The sequence below is a fragment of the Monodelphis domestica genome, chromosome 1 (genome assembly GCF_027887165.1).
Source record: "Monodelphis domestica isolate mMonDom1 chromosome 1, mMonDom1.pri, whole genome shotgun sequence".
Lineage (NCBI taxonomy): Eukaryota > Metazoa > Chordata > Mammalia > Didelphimorphia > Didelphidae > Monodelphis > Monodelphis domestica.
The window spans coordinates 302569187-302592750 of record NC_077227.1 but is presented as its reverse complement, the minus strand read 5'-3'; the positions used below and the strand labels follow the sequence as shown (position 1 = coordinate 302592750).

The 23564-nt window shown below is 38.6% G+C and overlaps 1 protein-coding gene and 1 pseudogene across 6 annotated transcripts in view; both read left to right on the top strand.

Moving 5' to 3' along the window:
- Positions 1-23564, top strand: part of BRF1 (BRF1 RNA polymerase III transcription initiation factor subunit) — a 207169-nt gene that overhangs the window by 150999 nt on the left and 32606 nt on the right. For all 6 annotated transcript variants that reach the window (XM_001363975.4, XM_056811075.1, XM_056811076.1 and 3 more), the window contains 4 exons: positions 11695-11756; positions 13304-13385; positions 13685-13740; positions 16524-16783. In XM_001363975.4, the coding sequence (XP_001364012.2) occupies positions 11695-11756; positions 13304-13385; positions 13685-13740; positions 16524-16783 (460 nt within the window). The remainder of the gene's footprint in view (positions 1-11694; positions 11757-13303; positions 13386-13684; positions 13741-16523; positions 16784-23564) is intronic.
- Positions 16794-23564, top strand: part of LOC130453771 (peroxisome assembly protein 12-like) — a 28682-nt pseudogene continuing 21911 nt past the window's right edge.

Here is a 23564-nt window from a genome sequence, read left to right as displayed (position 1 = left end):
TTTTTTCAGATAGCTTATTTTAGTATTGGAATTAATTGTTATATGTTAGGTAGAATTAACTTGTAAATACATCTGGTCTTGGGAATTTTTTCTTTTCTTTTTTCTTTCTTCCTTTTTATTTTTTTCAATTACATGTAGAACAATTTTTTGACAATTATTTCCTGACATTTTAGAGTTCCTGTTTTCTTCCTTTCTTCCTAAGGCAATGAATAGTCTGATATAGGTTACTGTTCCTTTCAGGCAGTGCATAGTTCCATATTACTCATATTGTGATAGAAGAAACACATCACACATACAATAAATATCTCATGAAGGAAATAAAGTGGAAAAGGCATGCTTTGATCTTCACTCAGGCTCCAGTAGTTCCTTCTTTAACTGTGGATAGAATTTTCATTATGAGTCACTTGTGATTATCTTGGAGGGTTTGATAATGGTTCAGTCTTGATCATTGTATAATATTTCTGTTACTATATACATTGTTCTCCTGGTTCTGCTCACTTCACTTTGCTTTAGTTCATATAAGTCTTTCTAGGTGTTGCCTTGGGCTTGAAAAATGTCCCAGCCCAACCTTTTATTGACTTGGTAGTGCCAGAATTCAATTTGCATGTTATTTTAAAGTTGTTTAGAAGAAAGTGTTGGGAGAATTCAACTTAAGTGCTTCCTGGGACTCTAACATCTTGGCTCTTTGAAGACAATAATTCTGGTCAACTGATTGACTAATTGGAGAGGAATTGGTAGCAGTTTTAATCAGAAAAAAGGTGTTTGACACAGAAGAAAAACAACTCCTTGATTGCATGAGTTGAGGGGGATATTATTGGGGATGTAGACTTTAAATGATCATCCTAGTCCAAACATCAACAACATGGAAATAGGTTCTGATCAAGGTCACATGTAAAACCCAGTGGAATTGTACTTCGGCCATGGGCAGGGGTGGGGGGAGGGGACGAAGGGAAAGAATATGATTGTTGTAACCAAGGAATAATGTTCTAAATTGACTAAAATTTTCAAAAAGGAAGGAAGGAAGAAAGGAAGGAAGGAAGGAAGGAAGGAAGGAAGGAAGGAAGGAAGGAAGGAAGGAAGGAAGGAAGGAAGGAAGGAAGGAAGGAAGGAAGGAAGGAAGGAAGGAAGGAAGGAGGGAGGGAGGGAGGGAGGGAGGGAGGGAGGAAGGAAGGTGTTTGAACTTTATCATAAAGGTAGTGTAAGACTTTTTGAAGTACAGGTAAGGAGAGAATGTATTTTAGGCACATGAAAATAGCATTGCAAATGCATGGAAATGAGTGTTACCTATGAGGAATAGAGGAAAAGACAGTTTATTGGATTGTACAGTTCAGTGGGGGAGTAATGTCCATTGAATCAAAAATATAGATAGGAGCCAGGTTGTATGTTAGGTTTTAAAATCTAAAAAGAAGTATTCCTATTTCATCCTATGAGTAATCAGATGCTACTTGAATTTATGGAAAGGGATATTATATGGTATGGAATAGAATTCCCTCTTAATCAGGAAACTTTGGGGTTGAATGTATTTTCTTTTTAGTGCTTTCATATTGTCATATCTTATCTGATTAATTTTTCCCTTTTGCTGCTGTCTCAACCAAAGAAAGCAGAGAGAAATATAAAAAGATGTTTTATCACATAAAAAAATAAAAATAAAAACCCTAATATAAACTATAACTAAAGTTCACAAAAACCTGTGGCTTTCTTTATGTAATGTATTGCATGTGACTTCTGCTTCAGTTATCACTAAGGGTCAGACCAGAATTATGTACATGATACATAATATAAGAGACAATTCCCCAGAATGGCAGAAACATCCCATTTTGGTTTGACAATTAGGAGAATATTGATTACCTTTATGCAAATCGTTTTTGGAATATTGAGGATAAAGATTACTCTAAAGAACTGGTGCTCTTAATTTTGAATGTCATGCCTGTACTCCTCATTTGACATTTGTTCATTGGTTGGTGATACCTAAGAAAGAGTGACCCCATCCTTACAGGAATGGCTCCTGAGGCTGGGCTGGAAGCAGATCCAGTAGTCTGAAGGACTCTGTCAAATAGGATGAGGTTTCCAATATAGTAGCCCTGAGATCTATGCTATTTAATATTTTTATCAGCATCTTTTTTTTTAATATATTTTATTTGATCATTTCCAAGCATTATTCGTTAAAGACATAGATCATTTTCTTTTCCTCCCCCCCCCCCACCCCCCATAGCCGACGCGTAAGTCCACTGGGCATTAGATGTTTTCTTGATTTGAACCCATTGCTTTGTTGATAGTATTTGCATTAGAGTGTTCATTTAGAGTCTATCCTCTGTCATGTCCCCTCAACCTCTGTATTCAGGCAGTTGCTTTTTCTCGGTGTTTCCACTCCCATAGTTTATCCTTTGCTTATGAATGGTGTTTTTTTCTCCTGGATCCCTGTAAGTTGTTCAGGGACATTACACCGCCACTAATGGAGAAGTCTATTACGTTCGATTATACCACAGTGTATTAGTCTCTGTGTACAATGTTCTCCTGGTTCTGCTCCTCTCGCTCTGCATCACTTCCTGGAGGTTGGTCCAGTCTCCATGGAACTTCTCCACTTTATTATTCCTTTTAGCACAATAGTTCTCCATCACCAACATATACCACAGTTTGTTCAGCCATTCCCCAATTGATGGGCATCCCCTCATTTTCCAGTTTTGGGCCACCACAAAGAGCGCAGCTATGAATATTTTTGTACAAGTCTTTGTGTCCATTATCTCTTTGGGGTACAGACCCAGCAGTGCTATGGCTGGGTCAAAGGGTAGATATTCTTTTAGCACCCTTTGGGCATAGTTCCAAATTGCCCTCCAGAATGGTTGGATCAGTTCACAGCTCCACCAGCAATGAATTAATGTCCCTATTTTGCCACATCCCCTCCAGCATTCATTACTTTCCTTTGCTGTTATGTTAGCCAATCTGCTAGGTGTGAGGTGATACCTCAGAGTTGTTTTTTTTTTTTATCAGCATCTTTAAAGGTTAGGTTCAACAAATTTGCAGATGACACAAAGGTGAGAGACCTAGCTAATATGCCAGGGTGGTGACAATATTCCAAAAGATTTTGACAGACTTCTAAATTCTGCTCCAGCCTTTTACCCTGAATCTGTGTGTGTAACCTGCCTCAAATGTGTTTATTGTAAACAACATATATTTGGATTCTGGTTTTTAATCCATTCTGCTATCTGCTTCCATCTTATGGGTAAGTTCATCCTATTTACTTTCAGAGTTATGATTACTATGTATTGCTCTCCCTTCTTATTTTCCCATTTACATCTTGCTCTATTCCCTTTTATTCTGTTCCTCCTACTCACCGGTATTTTGCTTTTTATCACTCCCCTACTTCCCTCTCCCTCCAATTACCTCCTCTGTCTCTTGTCTTATTCCCCTTCTACTTCTCTATAGAGTAAGATATAATTCTATACTATCCAGTGGTGGGTTCGCTGAGTGATCCCTCTTCTGGTAAGCGTGTTTCGCTTAAGGCTGCGATGTCGATGTTATATCGCGCCAGTTCTTTACCGATTAGAGCTGTTCTTCTCTCAGGTCTTGGGGTATTCTCTCTATCAAGTAATGTTCTGATGTTCCATGCTCCTAGTAGGGAGTTTCTTTGTATTTTGTTTTCTTTGATTTCGACCGCTTAAAGGGATGACCTGAGCTGCGGTGTGCTGACTGGGTGTTTGTAGGACAGGCAATGTTTGGGACACCTTTTCTAGTCCCCTCCCTTGATTAGGGTGAGCAGTGCTGTCCTAGAGAGGGCTGCTCAGTTGCCCAGGATGCTGCCAAATGTCCCTGCTGCCCTAAAGGGCCGAGCTACCATTGGTCCGTGGGCCGCCTACGTGCAGGATCGTGACTACAACTGCCAGTGGTCATCTCCACCTGTTGCGTCGCCACTCCCCCATTGCCGCAGGTCTTGAAGAGGGTGGACGGGGTTAGAATAGATGAGTGTGCACAAAGATACTTGTGCATGAAGGAGATTTAAGTGGAAAAGTCGATGCACAGAGATAGTCCCACTCTCTCGGCGTTAGAAGCCTGGGTCCAGTGGCACGAAAAGTCGTTACACCTGGAGACTTCCACAGCTGCATTGGATGGCCGTGTTGTCTTTTGTGCTCCAACATGCCCTGAGCACTCCACAGTGCTTTGCTGCGTCGCCAGTAGAGCCTCAAATGAAGACAGAATCCATGGTGTTGGCCTGGCTATCAAGACCAGTTTGCTCAAACAGCTGCCAGACTTGCCTGTGGGCATCAGCAAGAGGCTCATGAAGATCCATTTGCCTCTCAGCAAAGACCGGTATGCCACAATCATCAGCCCATATGCCCCAACACTGACCAGCATAGAGGAGACCATCGAGCAGTTCTACTCTGACCTGAGTGCCGTCCTGCACTCGGTGCCCACAAATGACAAGCTGATACTACTGGGAGACTTCAACGCCCACATTGGCCAGGACCATGAAAGATGGAAAGGAGTGCTCGGCAAACACGGTGTGGGCAAAATGAACAACAACGGCCTACTACTACTCAGCAAATGCTCAGAGTTTGAACTCACCATCACGAACACTGTGTTCAGAATGGCAAACAAATATAAAACAACATGGATGCACCCACGATCAAAACAGTGGCATCTCATTGACTACATCATTGTACGCGGGCGAGACATCCAGGATGTACAGATCACCAGAGCCATAAGAGGAGCTGAATGCTGGACAGACCACCGATTGGTTAGAGTGACCCTTCAAATGCGCATTGCACCTCACCATCCAAAACGCGCCGAGACATTTCGCGCATTTTACAGCATGAGTTGTCTTAGAGATCCATCTTATTTGCAAACATTCCAGTCCTGCCTGGATGACAAGCAAGGGACCCTGCCAAGGGACAACTCACTGGAAGCTCAACCGAGAAATGGAACCAGTTCAGAGACGCAGTGAAGGAAACATCAAAGGCCCCAAACAATGCAACCACCAGGACTGGTTCGAGGAGAACAACACTGCTATTGAAGACCTATTGAGCAAAAAGAACAAAGCCTTTATGGAGTGGCAAAATAACCCAAACTCTGCTCCTAAAAAGGATAGATTCAAGACTCTCTAAGCCACGGCGCAGTGTGAGATCAGGAAGATGCAAGACCGATGGTGGGGAAAAAAAGGCAGAAGAAATCCAGCGCTTTGCTGATATGAAAAACTATAAACAATTTTTCAGTGCCCTCAAGACTGTCTGTGGGCCATTAAAACCCACCACCGCTCCCTTGCTATCCTCTGACAGTGACACTCTCATAAAAGATAAAAAAGGCATCAGCAACAGTTGGAAAGAACACTTCAGTCAGCTTCTCAACTGACCCTCTTCAGTCGACCAAAGCACCCTTGACTAGATCCCCCAAAACCGCCCCATTGAACAACTTGACGTCCCTCCTTCAATAGAGGAAGTCCAAAAAGCCATTAAACAAATGAGTGCAGGCAAGGCACCCAGTAAAGATGGGATCCCAACCAAGGTGTACAAGACCTTAAATGGAAAGGCGCTCCAGGCATTCCACATAGTGCTGACCAGCATATGGGAAGAGGAAGACATGCCCCCAGAACTCAGAGATACCTCCGTCGTAACCCTATACAAGAACAAAGATACACGAGCAGCCTGTGACAACTACAGAGGTTGTACTCTACTCTCCACTGCTGGAAAGATCCTTGCCCATGTTTTACTCAACAGACTCCTGTCATCTGTTTCAGAGCGGAACCTGCCTGAATCACAATGTGGCTTCCGACCAGATTGCAGCACCATCGACATGGTCTTCACAGTGAGGCAAATGCAGGAAAAATGCCTTGAGCAGAACCTGAATCTCTACATTGTCTTCATAGACCTGACAAAGGCGTTCGACACAGTGAACAGGGACGCATTGTGGGTGATCCTCAGCAAGCTCGGTTGCCCAGCAAAATTCGTCAAACTGATCCAGCTCTTTCATGTCGACATGACAAGGGAAGTCCTATCTGGTGGAGAGACTTCCGATCGCTTCAATATCTCCAATGGCATGAAACAAGGCTGTGTCCTCACTCTGGTACTATTCAACCTATACTTCACCCAAGTATTACAACATGCTGTAATGGATCTAGACCTGGGTGTCTACATCAAATACCGACTGGATGGCTCACTATTCGACCTTTGCCACCTGACTGCAAAAACAAAGACAACAGAGAGACTCATCCTGGAAGCTCTCTTTGCAGATGACTGTGCTCTCATGGCCCACCAAGAAAATCATCTCCAAACCATTGTGGACAGGTTCTCTATAGCAACAAAACTGTTTGGCCTGACTATCAGCCTTAGCAAAACAGAGTTGCTGTTCCAACCTACACCAGGGAGGCCAACTAACCAGCCATGCATTACAATCGACGGCACGCAGCTTTCAAACGGCACGCAGCTTTCAAACGTCAACACGTTTAAGTACCTGGGCAGTACCATCACCAACGACGGGTCCCTAGACCATGAGATTAATGCCAGGATCCAAAAGGCCAGCCAGGCACTCGGGCGGCTGCGCTCCAAAGTCCTCCAACACAGACGTGTAAGCACTGTGACGAAGCTCAAAGTGTATAACACAGTGGTCCTCAGCTCACTCCTGTACGGTTGTGAGACATAGACACTGTACCGGAAGCACATGAAACAGCTGGAGCAATTCCACCAACGCTCTCTCCAGTCAATCATGAGGATCCAATGGCAGGACCGAATCACCAACCAGGAAGTCCTCGGCAGAGCCAACTCCACCAGCATCGAAGTAATGGTCCTCAAAACCCAGCTACGATGGTCTGGACACATCATCCTCATGGACCCACAGCGAATACCAAGACAGGTATTCTATGGTGAACTGTCAACTGGACTCAGGAAACAAGGTCCACCAAAGAAAAGATTCAAGGATCAGCTAAAGTCAAACTTGAAGTGGGCTGGCATTACACCAAAGCAACTAGAACTTGCTGCCTCTGTCAGAAGCAGCTGGCGAACCCACATTAACCATGCCGCAGCCACCTTTGAAGATGAATGACGTCGATGTCTTGCCACTGCGCATTAATACCGACACCAGGCCACAACCGCACCTCCCGTAACAACGGGCATCCCATGCCCCATGTGCCACAAACTGCGCCTCAGTCTTTGGACTTCAAAGCCACATGAGGGTACATCAATAGATGATAATGCACAAAGACAATTGTCATTCTCGGTCACCGAGAGACTACCACTACTACCCCAATGAGTATATTTGTTTTTCCCTCTTTGAGCCAGTTAAGCTATAAAGTTTAAGCATTGCTGGTCACCATCCTTATCCTCCCCTCTCTGTAATGATTTTTCATTCCTCTTTATGTTATATAATTCACTCTATTCTATCTCCCTTCCCTTTTCTCTTAGTGCAATCCTCTCTTTCACCCCTTGATTTTTTTATATATCATATGATATGCATATATATATTATACATACATATCATTTCATATCATCACATTTACATATATATCATATATCATCATATACATCATTTCATCATAATCAATTTACTTCCCCACCTTCAAAGTATATTCTTTTTATCCTCTCTACTACTAAGAGTAGTTGTTGAGAATTACAGATATCCTCTTTTCATGTAGAAATATAAACATTTTCACCTAAATGGGTCCCTTACATTCTCTTATTTACTTTTTAAGGCTTTTCTTGGGTCTCATGTTTGGATTTTAACTTTTTTTTTAGGTCTAGCTTATTTCTCAGGAATGCTTGGAAATCTTCTATCTTCTTGAATGTTCATTTCCCCCCTGAATTAATATACTCAGTTTTTCAGGGTAGGTGACTCTGGGTTGTAAACCTTTCTTTCACCTTTCACCTTCCTACATATCATATTCCATGCCTTTTGATCCTTAAATGTAGAAGCTGCTAGGTCCTGTGTAACCCTGATTGTAGCTCCATGGTATTTGAATTGTTTCTTTCTGGCTGCAATATTTTCTCCTTGGCTTGGAGGCTCTTGAATTTAGCTATTATATTCCTGGAAGTTGATATTTGAGAATTTCTTTCTGGAGGTGATCTGTGAATTCTTTCAATTTCAATTTTATTTTCTAGTTCAAGGATCTCTGGGCAGTTTTCATTGACAATTTCTTGTAACATGGTGTCCAGGGTTTTTTTTTTTTCTTGATTATGGCTTTCAGTTAGTCCAATTATTCTCCAGTTGTCTCTCCTAGATCCATTTTCTAAGTCAGTTGTTTTTTCAGTAAAATATTTCATGCTTTCCTCTGTTTTTTCATTCCTCTGATTCTGCTTTATGGTTTCTTGATTTCTTATGAAATCATTAGTTTCTAAATGGTCAATTCTGATTTCTAAGGCCTGGTTTTCCTGTCAGTTTTCAGTTCTCCTTTTTCAATTGGCCCATTTCTTCTGGCATCACTTTCATTTCTCTTCCCCATTTTTCCCCTACTTCTCTTAATTGGGTTTTGAAGTCTTTTTTTTTTTTTAATCTCTTCCAGAATCTGCATCCAATCCATATTTTTCTTTTGGACTTTGCATGTGTTTGCTTTGCTTTCACTGTCCCCTTCTGTGTCTGGACCTTGCTCTTTGTCTCCATAAAAAGTCTTTAGAGTTAGGTGCTTTTTTTGTTGTTTGCTCATTTTTCCTACCTTTTTGTTTTCTCGGAGGTTAGGTTACCCTCTTAAACTTCAGTCCTTCCTTGATGTTGCCTTTAGTTTATTTTTCAGGTTCCTGCCAGTTTTAGTTTTTCCCCGGGTGGTATGATGATCTGAGGGCTGGGAGCTCAAGGCCTCCTCCTGCTGATGATTCAGTTAACCCTTGAGATGCTGATAGCTTAAAGACTTGCCTCAGGCTTACTCGGGTAAGCTTTTAATCTCACCCTGAACTTGATCAGGTCAGGGGCTGATCAAATTCTAGCCCCAGGCTTAGGCATAAGTTTTTGGTCTCATTGTGTACTTGATCCAATCGGGCACACCTTTGATGACCCTGTCCTGGAGCTCCACTCTGAGTCCATGGCAAAAAGATCTGGACCCTGCCTTGGGTCAACTAATTGCCCCAAGCTGGGGTCTGTGTCCTCATCATAGACTCAGACTGGGACTACTGGCTTCCTCTGAGCCCATACAGGTCAGCCCACTTTAGCATAAACTGCCCTGGACTTGGATTCTGGACTTTACCACAGGTTTGAAACCTCAAGGTGTGTGGGTTGACTTGGACTTAGATTCCTATATTGGGACAGCAAATGTGGGGTGGGGATGTGTAGCTTACTCTTGACTTGTTCTTCACTCCTTGCTGTAGTCTTGCTGACTTGCTCTCCTCTCACCCCTGTGCCTTAGATGTGCTCTACCTACCTTTTAAGTCTTTCTTTTCTTCAGAGTTGTTTCTCTCTGTCTCATTCATTCACTCCTATATTTGTTTTGTGGTGTTTTCAAAATATTGATTGGAGAGGATTCTGATGGTGACCTTGAGCTGTTCTGCCTTACTCTACCATCTTGGCCCTGCCCCCAGAAGGAAGTCTTGAAAGACTTCATTCATTCATTCATTGTACTGAATATATCCAGATGAAATTCCCAGGAACAATGTAAAGTGTTGTACTTGGGTTCAAAAATCAAATCTTTAAATAAGAGATTGGGAAGGAGACATGGTCATAGATTAGTTTGTCCAAAAGGTCTTGTGTGTTTTAATGGGCTACAGCCTATAAACAGTTAGCATGTTGGGAGTCCTTCAGTCATGTCTAACTCTTTCTGATCTCATCTGGGGTTTTCTTCACAAAGATACTGGAGTTATTTGCCATTTCTTTCTCCAGTGTATTAATAGACAAACAGAGGTTAAGTGACCTGCCCAGGGTCACACATCTAGTGAGTATATGGGGCCAGATTTTAACTCAGGTCTTCCTGACATATTTGTATGGCACCAGAATGGCTGATTTGATTTTGGGATGCATTAAGAGAGGAATAATTCTTGGGAATAAAGAGTGTGATAATACCTTCATATTTTGCTCTCAGACCATATTTGGAATATTGTGTTTAGTTCTGGTGCAATGAAAATAATAAATCGGAAAGCTTCTGGAGGAAATCAGCTGGGAATGGAAAAGACCTTGAGCCTTTGTTTTATAAAAATTTGAAGGGATTATCCTGGTTCTGTTCAGCCTTAGAAGGTGTCCCAGGAGCAGTAGATGGCATTACAAAAGGGTAAATTTAGGCTTGATGTCAGAAAAAAAAACCCCACCTTTCTAATAATTACTTGTTCAATAAAGGGCTTCAAGCAGAGGCGTACTGTACTTTGTCCTAGAGTAGTTAGACTATAATCTCAAGTATAATCATCAAGTATGGACATGATGGTTGTATTAAGTATTTGAAAGGCTCTCTTGGGGAAGAATTAAATTTATTGTTTTGCCATTTACACTTGATTTGAGGGAAATTTCCTAACAGAGCTCTCTAAAATAAGAACAGGATACCTCAAGAGATGTAATGAGTTCCTTCTCAGTTGAAATCTTCAGGATTATTGATCATTACAAATTAAGATGATGGTGATCCAGGTGAGATTTTTGATCAGAATGGCTATGAGATCCCTTACTACTATGAGACTATGGTTCTTTAATCTCTATGTTAAGAAAGTCATTCTGGAAGAATAGGTAGGAAAGTGGAGACTGTTATTAATAGGGTAGATAAGGTGATGATAAACAAAACAAAGTTAGTGGCAATATAATTGGATAGGGGAGGTGAAATGTGAAAGATTTTGTGAAGATGCATAAGATAGAATTTGTGAGCTAATTGCACATGAGGATCAGGGAGAGTCAATGATAGCCTCAGGATTTTGAACCTGTGTGATTGGGAGGATAGTACTGTAACAGAAATAGGAAACTTTGGAGAAGGAACAGGCTTGGGGAGAAAGTATAGCTCAGTTTTGAGCATGTTAAGTAGATATCTGTGTGGATATATGTTTTCAGCAACAAGCATTTTTAAGACCTCATCTCTGTGCCAGGGCTATATTGGAAATGTGCTATTGATTTTCTGCTCATCCTTTAAAGGCCAATTCACATACTACCTGCTTTCCCTTATTCTTCTCAAGGGGATAATGACCTTTTTCTCTATAAAGCATTTGGTTTTGTAAACCTTAGGGACTGTAATTTATTTAAAGCTTGGATCTTTAAGAGCCTAGTATGCTCTTGTACATACTGGATAATTGTCAGTTTAGACTGAAGTAAAGTGAAATGAATGGAATTTGATAAAACTCTGAGAGTAGCTCATCATATGGTAAGATTTAAGATTAAGAGTTTTACTTAAGAATAATCCTGTAGACTTAGTAGGATATTATGTTATTCCTCTAATTTTAAAAGGAAATCAAATCTGTGGCACAGTGAACTGATTCAGTTACCAGTGAATATATGCTCTCAATATAGATATTTGAAGCCTTCTACAAAGTAGTCTACTTTAATTATCTCACTCTTCCTTGAGTATATGTACTGCTGGAACTTATTTGGGTGACTATATTTATAATGATCTTGGAAGATAAAAATATACAATTTAAGGTATTTAAAGGTATCAATGGTTATTACTTCTGAAGGAGGAAATATTCTATTTTAAAAAGATAATTATTTAATTACTTAATATTCCTACAATTCTTCAGGTAATCTCAAATTAAAGTGCTTGAGACATTGTTTTTAAACACCCATGAATTCTAATTGAGATTGGTTGCTGTTGTCTTTGTTTAGATGAAAATTCAGGAGATGGTGAATTAGATCTTAATGGAATTGATGACAGTGAAATCGATAGGGTAAGCTATTTTTATTCTATTGTACTTTACCTTTTAAGGAGAAAATGCTTTTTTTTTTTCATTTTTGTTTATAATGTGTGACGTTACTTTTGTTAATTTAGGCCAGTGGTATAACAAAATTATGCTTTTTGCAAATTTGTCCAGTAGTTTCACTTGGTTTTTAAGTAAGGCTACAGGCCAGTCATGCTAGCCATAGTTGGGTATGTTACAATTTTTTACTTTTTTTTTTTGCTTTGTTCTTCTAATATTTAATTTGGTTTAGAATTCTTAAAATATTTTCATAGTACAGATCCTTGCATATAGTATATGTTGTCCATAATATGTGTTCAAATAATTTTTATCAACATGAATGTCATGATTCAGTTCATTTTGCTGTACTTTCCATCATTGATAAGCTAGGAATCTTAACATGAGAGTGCTATTAAATAGTTTCTCTGATTACTGATAGTCATTTGTGATCCACGTACTTTCAGAGAGTCAGAAATACTACTTTAATGTTGTCTTCTTGATATACCTTGTTGATTGCCGAAGGAATGTTTGACATGACTAAATCTGAGTACACAAGATAATATGAACTACCCCTTAAATTGTCCCTAGTATTGTCAAGGTAGGTTTATTAATTCTTTGAGCCCCAGACAGAACAATCAATGTTAAGTGGCACTAGCTTGGTGACCAAAAAGTTCTGTTCCCTGTTCAAAGTTCCTAACATACTACCTAGGAGAATGGACTCTGGAAAGTTTAATTTCACAAATAAGGAACTGTGAGTTTGAGATTATAACATCATTGCAAGAATGAGATTTTTTTAAAGGTTATATTAGTAGCAAATACAAAATTTACTTTTTTTAAATTAACAAGTAGATCAGAACCCATTATAAATATGACTTCAGAGAACACCTCTTATTTTAAAAAAGTTTCCAAGTTGATTTCCCAAGTAATGTTTGACAACCAAATTTAAGCCTGCAAGATAACATGAACTATTTAAATCAACCTTTGTGTTATCAATTAAACATAAATATAGTGAAATTTTCCTCTATAATTTGTTTTTCCCCTAATTTTGGTCTCAAAAGAAATTCTTATAAATATAATTTAAAGAAAAAAGAAGAGAAAAATTGAAAGTATAGATAGCAGATCATTTTGTTCCTAAATTGACCGTCATAATATACTTAGATACGTTCCATGAAAAATCCAATATCTTTTTTCATTCTCACATATATGGGGTTATATGTTAGTTCTATATTATGTCCCATTAGTCACAAGTTTGTACCTAGATCAGTTTACTCTTTATTTTGCAGAAATAACATGTATGGTAATTTAGTATTGGAGGGAATATACATGGAAGTGTCAAATTAGCAATCTTGTTCTTGAACATGAAAATTTGATCTACATATCTAGATATACTTTTCTCTTGTGTTGTGATCCCATTTCATTCCTTAATGACTTTACATACTAAAATATATGTTTTGTTTTTAGTTTTGAGATATGCTAAAATCCTATTTACTTTTAAAAAGTTATTAGTTAAAAAGAAATAAACTCTATTTTGTTCTCAGTATATTCTTAATGAAAATGAAGCACAAATCAAAGCTGAACTGTGGATGAAAGAACATGCTGACTACGTAAAAGAACAAAAAGGTAAGCAGTTTTCCCAGTTACTGCCTTGCCAAATATACTATGAAATGGGGACAGCTCAGTGGATTGAGAGCTGGGCCCAGAGACAGGAAGTCCTAGGTTCAGATCTGGCCTCAGACACTTCCTAGCTGTGTGACCCTGGGCAAGTCACTTAATCCCCATTGCCTAGCCCTTACTGCTCTTCTGCCTTAAAACCAGTACAGAGTGTAGATTCTAAGACAGAAGGTAAGGGTTTAAAATATATATATATACATATATATATATATATATGTCTAATATTGGTTCCTTTTTTCATCTTTTAGAAAAAGAAGCAAGGATAGCAAAAGAGAAGGAACTTGGCATTTATAAGGAACACAAGGTAGAAAACATTCTCATTTGTTTAAAAATATCATCTGTTTTCCAGTAAATCTCCAAATTTACTGGAAAAAATTCTCTATTTAATTTCATTGGCATTAGTTTTAAACTTGTAAGGGTCTTTTGTCCTTTATTATTTTGTTATTTGACTAAAGAATCCATTCTTCCACTATTTCACTGGTATTAAAAAGTATAACAATAATACACAGCTTAGTGGCTATGTTATGTATTCCAGATTCCCCCCAAAATATCTTTTTGGCAGTGAATTGCATTTATGTGTGCTGGTTTACACTTTTCAAATGAATTTTTTCATTATGTGAGAACAAAATCCAAATGTAATATATTGATTTAGTTGAATTCTAAAGAAAAGGTTCTAAAGAAGGACTCTGATTTGTGGCAGAAAGAGCTCTGAACTGAAAGTCCAGAGACTTGTTGAATTCAAGATCTTCAACTAACTGAATGATTTTGGGCAAATCCCTTCTTCTCTCTGAGCTTCAGTATCCTCATCTTAGAGCAGAGATTAAACTAAATTCTCTCCTTGCTCTGATGTTCTATGATTGTATGGATAATTAAGCAAGAGAAACAGCAATCCATAAATTCTACAATAGACAGCACTGATATATATGAATTTAGTGCCACACTGGTTAAAAGGTTTGTTTCTCCTTCAGAGATTTAACAGAAGTAAAATTTGTTGTTTTTCAGTTGATCTGGGAGAGGGGAGGAGGTGTTAGTTATTTCTAGTATTTACAGAATTTGAACTCTGGGTACTGATGTAATTGTTAATATTCTATATTTGAATGTAAAAATGAAAGGCATTTTACGTATCCTTGGTGACTTTAGGACATAATACATAATATAATGAAATAGGAAGAAAGGGGTGTTTTTTTCCTTACAAATTCCAAACCATAGGGTAGGAATTTTAAATACTGAATTTGACCAAAATTTAGTTAACATTAAGTGAATTTAAACTAAATTTAAATTTAAATTAAACATAAATTTGAATTTAAGCTTTCAATTAATTCACTTAACTAAATTTAAGTAAATAAATGTTTAAGAGATTTAAAATTATTCTTTGACAACTTATGAGCTTAACAGAGAAGAACAAGAAAAAAGAGGAAATTTAGAGGTAGGAAGAAAATAGGCAAATAATCATGAGGGGGAAGGGAAGAGAAATAAATTAATAGAGGAAGAGGATCCAGTGGTACCATGATGACTTAGAAAGAAATAGTCTAGCAATAGGTGGCTGTATTTTGTAGTCCCAACTGATCCATACTATTAAATATCCTCAGCTAGGAGGGAGATCAGGAAATTTTTAAGGATATGTTGCAGTGGTTTTGCTTCTTGCCTTCTCAGCACCCTTTCAGATCATATGACTGCCTAATAGGATCTCTATTGGCCTGTCCTAAGACTAAATCTTTCTTAGGTGTTCTTAGAATCTCTCTACCAAAGTGAAAAGGTCCAGAAGGGCAGAGAGAAGGTGTGGTAGAAGATAATAGAGTAATTGAGCCTACATAAGACTGGCTTTACCAATTAGCTTAGTCTGTGATTTTTCTTTTTTTAAGGAAAGATTTTCTCTTATTTCCTTGCTTTTCTCACTCATCTTGAAAATTGCATTTCATTAAATATGGAATATTTTATTCTTGTCCTTTATGCACAATTGCATTCGACTGGTTTACTGGTTCCCTTTTTCTGTGTACTTAGAAGGTATGTCTGAAGATCTGCTTCCTAGGCATATCTACTGGGTTCACATTGCAGTTGTAGGTCCTTGGGGTAAATTTTCTTTATACTTGTTTTTTCTGGGTTATTGAGAAACCAAGTGCTATGTTGTCCCCAGCAAGCCATCTATTGAAGGATAGTTTTTGCAAAATTCCTCATTTGATACTAATAGCATGAAGAACAACTGCAGATAAGGAATAGGCTATGGATGGATATGCCATGTGCAGGTTGAATGGCCAAAGAAGTTTTATTAGGAGAACTGTTGATTAGAAAAATGGATACCTAATACACTCTAAGTAATATGCTGATGATGCCATGTTCAGATCACTTCACCACTGACATAATGAATGTGTGGATGAGTTGTTGGGTCTGGTGTCTGTGGCATTCTTACCTGGAACCTTGCTGGCCCACACTAAGCCTACTGATTTTAGCATTTCCTTCCTATACTGAATTTTCTTTCTTTCCTATCTATGTAGGTATAAATTCATGAGTTCAGTAATAAAGTTATTAAAAATAGATGAGGTGAGGGTTGTATTCAACCAAACTGAAGCAGTGTTATAAGTGAAACATAACAGCCTTTTGTTTTCAACAATACCAGTGGTTTTAGTTACTGAGACAATATAATTTTTCCTGGGGAGGTTTATCTATTTTAAAAGTTGTTCTTATAAATTTAACTTTAAATGTCAATAAAATCATTTGCAAATACATTTACATCCATTTATACTAGAAATTTTAATTTTAGCATATGAATTCCATAATAACTTTTCAAAATTTATTTGTTTTGAATGTGCTTTTCTTTTTTTCTTTTTGATTAGAGGCAATTTTGGTTGAACGTAATTGTTTAATTTGCCTTTGGCCAGGATAATTGTAAGAATTATCAATGATTCTGTTACCGATAATTTTCCATTAGTTTGAACCTCCTTACTATCTGTAATAACCAGGCACTTTATTCATTAGGGACCTGTTAAAAAGTTGCCTAATTATGAGTCATCAATTTAACTCTTAATTGCTATTTATATTTATAGTTATTTATATCTTGTCCAAACTGCTATTTTTTTTGTTTCAATTAAGCCCAAGAAATCTTCCAAAAAACGGGAACCAATTCAGGCCAGTACTGCAGGAGAAGCCATTGAAAAGATGTTGGAACAAAAGAAAATTTCAAGTAAAATTAATTATAATGTACTAAGGGACTTGAACAGCAAAGGAAGTTTGACCCCTAAAAGGGAGAGTGAGCAGCCTAATGATAACAGCAGCACCAAGAAGTTGGCACGCAGAAAATGTCCTGCAAGTAGAACTCTAGCAGACCCTGTCAGCAGCAGCATGGGAAAAAGGTATTGCATGAAATTGTGTTTTTATTTTTGTTGCCTGGTTAGTATCATGAATTTGAGAGAGTGTTCCAAACTCACTTCTACAGCACTTCTACATCATCTTATTTTAGAAGTATATGTACATTCTTAGCACTCACAGATATTTGACCTTTTCTTTTGGAGCTGACTAGCTGCTTCACTGACACCAGATTTACCTCATATACATTTGTTTAGATTTGTTAATTGAGATTTGCATATAAAAATAAATTTATTTTATAATGTAGAGTTTGCTTTAAATTACATCTGCTCTTTTATAATTTAGGGAATCATCAAAGATAGGAAGGCTTAGTCTAATTCTCAGTTTAATTATCTGCATTTCCTTGTGCAGATGACTTACTACATATGTAGAAGGAAAGGGGTTGTTGGACTAGTGAATCCTTGAGTTTCCTAAAATCATATAATTTTGTGCTCCATCTTCAGGTCTATGTGTGGTCTAAGAGCTTAATTAAATTTTATTTTATTTTCATGAACACCTGTCTTTTCGCCCTCCCACTTTTTCCTCCTTCACTGAGAAATCAATAAAAACATGACTCCTGTTACAAACATGTATAGTCAAACAAAATAAATTCCAGAATTGCCCATTTCTAAAAAAAAAATTAAAAAATCTCAATCTGTACTATATCAGGAGATGGGTAGCATGTTTCATCATGGTTCCTCTGAAATTATGGTTGGCTTTTGTGTTGATCAGAGTTCCCAAGTTTCAAATTCTTTCTCTTTACTGTATCATTGTTATTGTATAAATTGTTCTGATTCTTTTCACTTTACTCTGCATGAGTTTATACAATTCTTCCCAAATTTTTATTTTTCTACCATAACTGTTCATTTATTCCCTGATTGATGGGTGTCCTCTCAGTTTCTAATTCTTTGCTGCTGTATGCATGGGTCCTTTTCCTCTTTCTCTGATCTCTTTGGGGTTTAGGTCTATCTAGTAGTGGCATTACTGGATCAAAGACTATAGGGTTTGGGTTTTTTTGTACATAGTTCTATATTACTTTCCAGAATGGCTGAACCAATTCATTGTTTCACCACACAATTTTAATGTGCCAATTTTCTCATGCCCTCAAGCATTTGTCTTCCCCCCTTTTTTCATCAATTTTATGAATATATTGAGTGAGAGGTAACTAGATGATACAGTAAATAGAGCACTAGGCTTTGAACCAGGAAGACCTGACTTCAAATCCATTCTCAGTTTAGCTATGTTACCCTAGGCAAATCATTTAACCTCTACTTGTAAAGCATTTAGCACAGTGTTTGGCACATAGTAGGCATTTAATAAATGCTTATTGCCTTCCTCTAATTCACCCTACAAAGGTACATTCATTCTTTTATGTGCTTTTTTTTTTTAAAGAATGACCATGCTGTTGAAAGGACCTATTATGTCCTTAGGGAAATGATTTTCATTAAAGATCTGTTGTGTGTGTAATTATCTTAATTTTTCCCTATATGTAAATTAGTTCAAACTGTGACTTTTCTTTTTATCAAGGTAGAGAAGCAGGGTTTTGTGCTGCTACTTAGGGTTCTCTGTTGGTTGGTACACTTAAGTCAGCCAACCTGGCAAGCTCAGCTTTTAATTATTAGTTCTATTATGTAGTCACAGGCAGTATAATTTAGCTCTCCAACAAATTCATTCTTTTGGAATCCATATTGTATTATCAGTTGAGCAGGACAAATGTACCTCTTCTAGGTAGTGGTAGTCTCTCAGTGACCGAGAATGACTACTCTAATAGGTAAAACACTTCAAAGCACATACTTAACCTACAGTGAAGTCATTGGTTTCTTCTTTGTATATGAACAAGAACATTTTTAAGACAGTTATATTAAGTCTTCTGGGTGGACATTCATTTAATTAGTAGGGAAGAGTCATTAACAAAATCATAAATTCAATATTAGTATATAGTTCTGTTTTGATACATGCTAATTTACTTAATGCTTAAATCCTTTTATTTTCATTAGCATACATAGGCTATGGTAGTCTTGTCTGATATTGACTTTATACTATGAAAACCATGAATCTCAACTATAATGAAGACATTTGTTCCAAAAACAATCAAATTATGTGAACAGGATCCTAAAAAATTAAAATCTTTTGTCTTTTCTGGTATATGATTATCTTAGAATTATTCCTTACCTATAATTTCTAAGTTCTTACCGTGGAGTGCTAGGTTAAGGATGTACCCATCCAAATTATGGACATCATTTTATTGTTTGTTTGTTTCTTTTCTTTTTTTTTATTGTTTGTTTCTTTTCTTTTCTTTTTTCTTTTTTTTTTTTTTTGCTAGGAAGGCAGGAATATAAGGACTAGGGAGGGTATATTTCTGAGTGGAAATGAGCTGGTCATTATAAAGACCAGTGAAACACGGTATGGAAATTAAGTGAAGAAGGTAGGCCAGGTAGGACCCAGTACTTGCTGCCTCAGTGTTGTTTGAAGGGACCTACTGTTCTTTCTACCAGAATCTAGGAATGTGTTTATGTGGGTTCTGAGCTATATCTAGTCCTCTACATTCAAGGGCTCCCTAGTGGTATGATGTAATTAACAGGCAAAGCAAAGTGCAAATAGGGATGCAGTGACTTATGTACCCTTGACCTTAGGGTTCAGGTTAAAAGACCTTTCTGAAAACTGGCAGAAAAGCAATAAGTTCCTTCTTCCTCAGATGGGATATTCTACCTTCCTCATTCCTTATCCACCATTCTTTGTTTTGTTGATTTCCCTTTAGCCCTGAACCTACCCACTCCAGAAAGAACATATTTAGAAATTACATTTATATTCAGCAAATTGCATTTTTAAGTTTGTCTTCTATGACAAAAGCTAATGGCAATATTTGACATGTACAAAGAGTACATGTGCACAGGACACTTTATAATTCGGCATTTTCATATTCTTGGTGGTAAGGAAGGAGGAGGTATAGCACTTAGACTAGAGCTTCTGCTTTCAAAGAAGTAAGAACTAATAGGACAATACTGAATGCCATAATCAATTTGATGATGCTGAATTTTAGTCTTTTAGTTGAGGGGGGAGGAAGGAGGAGAGGAATAATTAGCTATAGTTCTATATTCTTACCTTCAATGTAATGATAATGTCCTATCTTTATTTTTAAAAATTAATCCACGAATCTGTTTTCTTTAAAAATTAGCCTTTGGGCTCTGAGTGCAGCTGTGCATCCCAGGAGGGTTCTTGCTCTGGGGCACTGCCTCCCCGCGTCTGGCCCCCTTGATGGGGCCGGGGGTCTCTGGCCCTCGTCCGGTGGCTGCATCCAAGTAGGCCTCCTTCCTTTACCTCAGAGATGGCTACCTGACCCTCCCACTGAGTGGCTGCCTTTGAGCCCTTTCTTCAGCACTTCCACTCCCCACCCCCACCCCAAGTTCAGCACATCCAGGCTCTCTCATGGGCAGCCCTGAAGCGCCTCACCTCTTGCAATCTGAGACCCAGTAGGGCTGGCACAGAGAGGACACAATGGCCGAGCATGGAGCTCACATCATAGTCGCCTCTGGTGCTGATAAATGGCCCTCCATCTTCGAAGTGGTTGCTCAGGACAGTCTGATGATGGCTGTGAGGCCTGCCCTTCAGCATGTGGCCAAGGTTCTTGCAGAATCCAACCCTGCCCATTATGGCTTCCTCTGGAGATGGTTTGACGAAACCTTCACTTTTCTGAATCTTTTGCTACAGCAGCACTACTTGTCTAAAGCTAGTGCCTTGTTCTCTGAAAACTTTTATGGCTTAAAGAGAATCATGATGGGAGACCCTCAAGGGGTCCAGAGATTGGCCAGTGTTGGCCTCCCAAAGAAGCAGCTTTGGAAGTCCCTCTTATTCCTGGTCCTCCTTCCCTGCTTGAAAGTGTTGGAGAAGTTGGTCTCCAGCCTAAGAGAAGAGGATGAATATTCCATCCATCCCCCCTCTTCCTGTTGGAAGCGTTTTTACTGAGCTTTCCTGACAGCTTATCCATTTGTGACTATGACCTGGGAAGGCTGGTTCCTCATATAGCAGTTATGTTACATCCTGGGGAAGGCTCAGCATCATTCACCATTGCTGAGCTAGCTGGAGTTCGCCTAGGTCGACTCTCAGCTGAAGATAGCAGAGCGCTGGAAAAGACACTAGCTCAAGCTAGTGTAAGGATAAAATTTAGGGGAGATGGGGAGACTGAGGCATCTGAGGCAGGTAGAAATTAGTTTCTCTCTGCAAGGAATATATATTTTTTAGAGGTTTATTAAAGGTTAAAGATTAAGAATATACAAGTATGAAACATGTGCCTAGGCCAGAGGCCTAGACAAAATAACCTCACATCATGGAAGAGCCCTCTGCTCCAAAAACGGAAGTCCAAAAGCCCAGAGCCCTTCAAAAGCCTTTGCTTAAATATCTTCTCGATCTCGGCCCAGGTGAGATGACAAGGCATTCTGGGGAAGTGGAGCAAAGGCTCATGGGGATTGTAGTCCTGTATTCGAGTCTATTTTTTACATCCCCCCGTGTGATCATTTGTGGAAAAATTAATTTTTCCCCCAAAGGATCATAAAAACATAATAAACTTAAAAGATTACAATAGTGTGAGGATAAGAGAAAAAAGAATAAAACCAATAATTTCTGAACACATTGACAAAAAGCCGTTAGGGGGCAGTCCCCTTTGGCATAAAAGTATACATACAAATAAATGTTCAATCAACCACACCCAAAGTTCAATTTTGTGCAACTTGTGGTCTGGAGGCTTCTTCATGGTGGCTTCTCCAACAGTTCAGTTCTGGATTCAGAGAGGTAGCATCTTCTTTACCTAAACTTCTTCTCAAAAGGAATTTAAACTTTGCAATTTAAATAATGATATTTTTTACATTCCCCCGTGTTGTGGGTGATTGAAAGATTCAGAATCAGTTAGGGATGCATGGCTGAGGTATGAGGTATATGAATCAATTGGCAAGAGATATGCAAGGCTTTCTCACCAAAAAATGAGATCCATTTCCTCTTTGTATCTGGCCATGATCACTGTGAGTAGAAGGCAAATGAATTGAACAAGGTTAACAATTTTTCATCTTTAAAAATACAGTAGTACAAATATGTAGAGATCAAACTCCCCAAAATTCTCAATAGCCCATTTAATTACAATAGCAAACAAACACACTTTCATATTTCACATAAGTTGCTGTATGACATTTTTAAAACCTATGAATTGATGGACATTTGTCACGATCTTTACAAACATCGCAATCCTTCAACCTTGGTATTTAAACATATTTTTAAAAACAAAGTAAAACTCCTCTTGGGTTTAGAAGATAATCAAGAAATCTATATATCATTCTGGTAGAAGTAAAATAGTGAGCTGAAGAGCATAAATAAAGGAGTGCTCCTTTTTCTTGGAGGCTTATAGGGATACAAATGCCCTGAAATTAACTGCCCAACTTCCATTCACATGTGGGAAGGTTGGGGGTTATAAAATCTATTTCACTTCAGCTATGGGCCTTACCTCGTGGTAGGGGCAGGCAAAAATAACCAGATTGTTAAAAAAATTCCAAAAATCATATTTAAAAAACCCTTAAAATCAAATCATTTGAGGTATTTAGCACATTAAAATCCCAAAGGTTGTTAATACAATTATAACCAGTTCTGAAGTCCATCTATCCTCAGCAAAATAGAGAAAAGCTGTTTTTTCATATATGGGCTTATTCACAACAATATTTGTTCAACAGTTATAGGGGAAAAACAACAGAATTTTAAAACTCAGTACATTCAAAATAAATTCAATCAACCTTCAGTTCAAGCAGAATAATATTGAATCCAGTAATATATGAACTTAAAATCACAAAGTTAAACCTTAAACAAAACAATGCAATAGAATACAGATAATTTTATAAACCATTAGAGTCTGAAATGCCTTAGAATGTAGCCTTTAGTCTCTTCAAAGTTCCTTGGGGTTTTTTTTTGTTTGTTTGTTTGTTTGTAATTATCCATTTAAATGTCTATTGTCCGAAGGTAGAGTAGTAAAGGCTAGGCTATGGGGTTCAAGGGAACCGTCCAGGGCCCCATAGCTGGGACAAATCGGAGGCCAGACTTTAACTAGAGACCTCCCGTCTCTGGGCTTGGCTTCCAGTTCGCTGGGCCACCCATTTTCCTCCCCAAAGTTAAAGTTGAATCTTTGGGCTGAGTCTGCTCCCAGACAGGCAAGTAAAATCAATGAAACTGCCAGAAGAGTCAAAAATCCTTTTAAACAGCCCATTGCTTTTTAGGTTTCTGTTTGAAAAGTCTGTTTCTTCTCTCTAGTCTTTTCTGTCTTTCCCCTCTCTGATCCCCCTGTGGCCAATACCCCCAGCCACGTGGAGGCTTAGCCTAAGGGAAAATCTCCTTTCCCTCTGGTCTCTCCCCTCCGCCCACGTGGCCAATACTGTTACCAGCTGGTCGCAATGAGTCCTGAGCGATCTGCTCCAAGGATCTGGGTGATGAGCCGGCTGGGTCGGGCTCCTGGGTCTGGGGCACAGAAATAGGCAGGCAGCGGCTGGTGAGAGGCCAGGAGCAGGAGTGGCTGCGGGCGTGGGCAAGGCCGGGACCAGGTACCAGGTGAGGACGATCAGGGCTGCAGGCTGCAGGCAGGAAGCGGCGGGGCAGGTCCGGAGCCTGTAGCAGCTTTGCGAGGGTAGAAAACCTTGGCCAGAGAGATATGGCTCAAAAAAAAAAAATTTCTAGGTACTAGCTATTAAAACTGAATTTAAGATCAGAAAAGAAATCAGAAGATTGAAAGTTCTTTTTCCCGTAGTGGTTAGCCAAACTGTA